This window comes from Hydractinia symbiolongicarpus, chromosome 6 (assembly GCF_029227915.1).
Source record: "Hydractinia symbiolongicarpus strain clone_291-10 chromosome 6, HSymV2.1, whole genome shotgun sequence".
In the NCBI taxonomy this organism is placed as follows: Eukaryota; Metazoa; Cnidaria; class Hydrozoa; order Anthoathecata; family Hydractiniidae; genus Hydractinia; species Hydractinia symbiolongicarpus.
Window position 1 is genome coordinate 14,035,093 of NC_079880.1, and position 5,065 is coordinate 14,040,157.

The 5,065-nt window shown below is 33.4% G+C and overlaps 1 protein-coding gene across 1 annotated transcript; it reads left to right on the forward strand.

Annotated features, from left to right (window-relative positions):
- Positions 1-918: 918 nt before the first annotated feature.
- On the forward strand, positions 919-2,637 carry LOC130648070 (astacin-like metalloprotease toxin 2). Its single transcript, XM_057454090.1, has 4 exons — positions 919-959; positions 1,751-1,938; positions 2,306-2,554; positions 2,633-2,637. Exons 1-4 carry the CDS (start codon positions 919-921, stop codon positions 2,635-2,637), a joined length of 483 nt encoding a protein of 160 aa, XP_057310073.1.
- Positions 2,638-5,065: the final 2,428 nt, after the last annotated feature.

Consider the following 5,065-nt stretch of genomic DNA (forward strand, 5'->3'; position numbering starts at 1 on the left):
AACTTCAGGCTGGTCCTGACATAGGGCTGGTCCCAAGCGTCAATCAACTGTGTAAGGCTGAGTGTTGGGATCCCGTAACACATGTGGAAAGCTACGGTCAGGTTCACAAGTCCTGGCGCATGGGTGGTTGTCTCCTCTTATTTATAGTTTTGTATTTATAGTTTTACATTTATTTGTTTCTTTCTATGTCGTATAGCAATTTGTAACTGTCAGTAGGTGTTTGTGATGTAATGTTTATAGAGGGTCTTTAGTTCAATTACCTTGATTCTGCAGACTATTCTTGTAAAAAGGGAGATCTTGCACTGAATATAGATCTCTAGAGGGTGTAACCTCTATAATTCAAAAACAAAAGAGTCAGTAGACTAGTTCCATCATTACAGCTTGCTGTTTTGTTATCTCACAATCATGGGTAGTTATTTTAAGCTAGGTGTTTTGTTAAGCTTATTTACTGCTTTTATTGAGCAGAACATTTTTTCGAGAAACTTGCGACTAGAAGCATTTGCGTGGTTGGATTAATTTCGTTGTGATGCAGTTTGTTGTGTTAAAAAATAACAATATATTGATGAGTTTTTTAATTTACATGTAGTTCTATATTCTATATGTTATCTTTTATACGCGTGCGTCAATAGCTATGACTTTTTCGTAAAAACGGTGCGAAAATGGTACAAGCACATTTCGCTTTAGCGAAAGTCTAACATTGAAAAAGGTAAGCATACGTTGCAAGAAACAAAAGGTAATTTTCATTGTAGCACATCAAAGCTCCACCAAATATGATATACTGGTAGAGTATAACCAACTAGTCTATTTACTTTCACCAGCGTCTCTTCATCTCTTTAGAGCCTCACGAAGTAACAAGAATAAAGAAAGCGCTTTATGAGGTAGAGAACAAAACTTGTGTTAAGTTCAAAAACAGATCCAATGAAAGCTTTTGGATTGCAATTAACAAGAGAAGAGGGTTGGTACTGTAATAAACGTACTTTCTGTTATCAGCAACGTCTTTGTGTATACATTTACGTAAAATTCACAGGATTTATAAGCAACTTTAGTGCAAACAGTATTGTACACCAGCATTATAAGACATTGATTTTGACATTATATAACTTCTTTTTGTATTTTTTAACATAATCATACTAGCATTTGGAACGACACAGACCTTTCTTAGTTTTAGGGTTTTCAAACTTTTTTTAATTAGCGCACTGACATTTCACTGACGTTTTCTTACACATACGGTCCCCGCCAGAATGAAATGATGTACAGGGTGTAATCATCTGCCAGCATTTTTTATTTTTCACTTTTATTTTAACATAAGCTGTAATTTTCGTATATATGTGTTATATGTTTTGGTCGATTTCGCACAGGAGTAACTTAAACTTGCTTTATACGGCAAATGTTTAAAGGTACTTGAAGTGAAATTTCACTTGGTCTTAAGGGAAGAATAGGCATTAGACCGGCGCGAAATTTTACCACGTATGTTACGTGTTAATAGACCCAGACTTTTCTTAAGATACGAAACGGAGTTCATGTCAGTGTTTTTAAAGTAACTTTGGTTGTAATCATTTCAAATCGACGTCTGGCAGTCTAATTACACCATAAAGAACAATGATATTGAATGCTCTCCGCACAAAATATTTTAAAGAAGAACTTTCAGAGCTTAAAGAATGCTGAAGATTGAGACCAATCTTTTATAAAAACTAACTAAAAGAAATAATAAATCTATAAATATTAAAGTATTTTATTACTCTATAATTAGGTGCAATTCCTACATTGGACGACACAGTTATTTCAAAAATAAAGGCCAACCATTGAGTTTACAGGGCCGTTGTTTTACATACTCGTCTACAATACACGAAATACTGCACGCTTTGGGAGTATTTCACGAACACGTACGGCCGGATCGAGACAAGTATTTAAAGATACTTTGGGAGAATATTCGTCCTGGTAGGATGTTCTTATAATACTGGCTGTGTAGCTTTATCTTTTTTATTTAGTATTTTGCTAATAAAGCAAGGCAATTATGCACCAAATCATTTCACTATCGGACTTTCAGGGATACAAATCCGACATTAAACTTTCATCGCTACAGAATCATATTAATCGCTAATATGTGCTGGCGAGACATAATTATTGACTATTGTTACTAGCTTTTATTCTAAGAATTTGCGTTAAGTTAGTTATTTCATATTTTAAAAACAAAGCAAAACAAAGCAAAAAGTAATTCATTACAGAGTAGCTAGGTCATTATGACAGAGTAGTTCATTATAACAAGCTCTTGAATCCCTTTTTTCATTTTCTTATTTCCTTCAAGAGTGTATGCTTTTAGCTAGTGTGCATAATTTCAAGAAACGGCCAAAACAGTTAGCAAGAACGACAACAATGTATGAATACGATTCACTCATGCACTACGGTCCATATATGGCTTCTAAAGGATTTCACAAAATGACGATGGTTCCTATAAAAGACGTAAAAAGGAATTTAAGACTAATGTCCAGAAAAAACAAACATTTCACAGCTTCCGATAGTATTAAAGTCAACACGTTGTATCAATGCAACCTGGGTAAGCCCTTTATAAATTGCTTAATACTGCTAAGTACATGCACTGAAATAAATACTTTTTTTTACATAATTCTGTTAGTGTAGAAGGCAGGTAAAATCGTTTATTTCTATTTATCCGGTCAGGCAATTGATATTGGGCGCCGCAAATTAGATTGGAATGTTTGCAAAGCGAAGCTGAAGAGATCTGATTCTAACAAAAGATCTGATTTATTATTCAAAGTGAAGAAAGTTCTAATTTCAAAAGTAGCATTTTTCATCAACAATGGAGATTTTTATTATTTCAACCAAATTTTTATAAAAATATTTTAAATGTTTATATTTGAGAATTGCCATTGCAATTGTGTTGCAAAATGCCGTTTCGGAAAAAATCCTTATTCTTTTACCATTGCTTTCAACCACCTTGTGTTGAACATCTTATGTTGCTAACTTTTCCACTTGACCTACACAGTGCCACAGGCACATCTCTTTTTTCTTTCTTCATACTTGCTTTACACTGGCATTTTAAATAAAAGCATTGTTCATCCTATTTTGTACTCACTAAATCTGAAGTTAAATATCTTTCATTTTTAAACTTTCTCCCACGATCAAGAGTTTTTTTTACAGAACTTTCTGGCGTTTTTCCACTCCTTAAACGATGTTCTTCAATTTCTTTTATTATGAACGCAGGAAGAACAGCCAAAGACTTTCCCCAAGTGTCTAATTCACCAACTTGTTTTTTGACTCGTTAATAATTGCAATTGGTAAATCAATATCTCTTAATAACAGTTCCAACAATTCTTCTTTATTCACAGCGCTGCTCCTTCCACTTTCCGTAGCCATTTTGACCATATTCTACCATTCCCAGCCTCGGTTCTAAGGTCACTTGAAAACGAGGCAGGGAATACGAGAAATCAGTATTAGTCACAGTTAATAACATTGTTTTAAAAAAAATTACCTTGATTTTGTGATAATTTAAACCAAACTATATATATATAAAACCATAACAAACAGTTTCGTGAGCTAATCTGGAAATCAAAATAAATGATTTACTTAACACATTTCGGAATAAAGAATGATAAAAGAGTCAACAAAAATTTTAAGCTCAGTAACATTGAAGATGTCAACATTGTTTTTAAATTAAAAAAAAAATGTGTTTTTTGGGGGATAAAAATAGCTAAACTAAAATAGCCAAACAAAATGTAAATTCGCCCAAACATTGACTAAAAGTCACCCTTTTTAATTCAGTTTATATCTTTCATTGCCTTTTTTACTTCCCAAATATATTAATAGCTACCAACAACTTTATAACTAGCTACTTGCACTTTGGAATATCCATCACAGCTCAGCACCAAAACCTGGAGATTTTAAAGTTGCTTACCTCAATGCTTGTCCTAGGTAATTTTGTCGTGCAGTTTAATTAGGCAGCTTACACCAGTGGAACTGGTTTTAATAGTAAAACAGTCTGAAAACTCAAATATTTTGCAGAACGAATTTTTTTTAACAGAAGCAAAACTGTTGAACCTGGGTGCGGAGAGGCTAAGAAAAGCAGTTTTATAGACCATGCACCCAGGAGTTTTTTCCCACCTCGAGGGTAAAATGAAAGAAAAAGATTTGCAGATATACACCAAAACTTTTTTAAGCCTTTTTTCTAAAAAATCAGCACGCTGCTCATTTGACCTTCTCGCGTAATTAGAATATAAATTCCAAAAATACTTAGCCAATCAAATAAAAAAATACTGTTTAATCAGTGTCTGTAGTAAAATGTAAATCACTAAGTCAAATAGTCGCTTGGAGCTAAGTATATTCAACTGATAATTTCAGCGCAAAATGGAGCTGTGTGGAGCATGTGGGCTCCTTGGTCACCTTGTGTTAGTGTAAAAACACGGGTTGGGCAATGTCGTAAGTCGAGAGAGAGGTTTTGTATGGCAAGCGATAGGGAAAAATGTGCAAACGCAGAAAAAGATGGAGTCATCAGGGAACACAAGAATTGCGACATGAGTGAATGTTATGGTATGTATTTGCTGAAAATTTTTGCTATTATATATCTAATATATATTACCGACATTATATGGAAATTTTTAAATATTAAGCTTTTAAAAATATATATAATTAAGCTCGACTTTTGTTCAAAAATTTGTTGATATTAATAAGTAAAGGCAGAAAAGATAACATCTACCTTAAGGGAGTTAATTTACGCGAGGAAATTCTAAAAACTTTCGCGAATTAGTCCTTTATTTCCCGAAAGTGATATGTCGCAAATTTCGCTAAAAAAGAATCCCATTGCATTTTTCTTCACTAATACCGTGCTTTTGCGTCTGAGACATACGACTGCAATCAATATAAAAATTATGGTAAAATCATTTTTCAAGAGATATAAAAATCTAGGTTTAGCGAGAATCTATTTTCGCGAAATTCACCCATGGCAAGTTCAATAATTTTCGCGAAAATTAACTTTCTTGGGATGGAAACAATACAATGAACCTCGATATAAGTTATAATACCTTCTTTTGCGTTTTACTGCAGAAACTGTAAA

Coding starts and splice junctions, on each gene's coding strand:
- LOC130648070 (XM_057454090.1), top strand. CDS start 919: ATGAAAGCTTTTGGATTGCAATTAACAAGAGAAGAGGGTTG. Junction 960..1,750: donor TTAACAAGAGAAGAGGGTTG/GTACTGTAATAA, acceptor CTCTATAATTAG/GTGCAATTCCTACATTGGAC. Junction 1,939..2,305: donor TTGGGAGAATATTCGTCCTG/GTAGGATGTTCT, acceptor ATTTCCTTCAAG/AGTGTATGCTTTTAGCTAGT.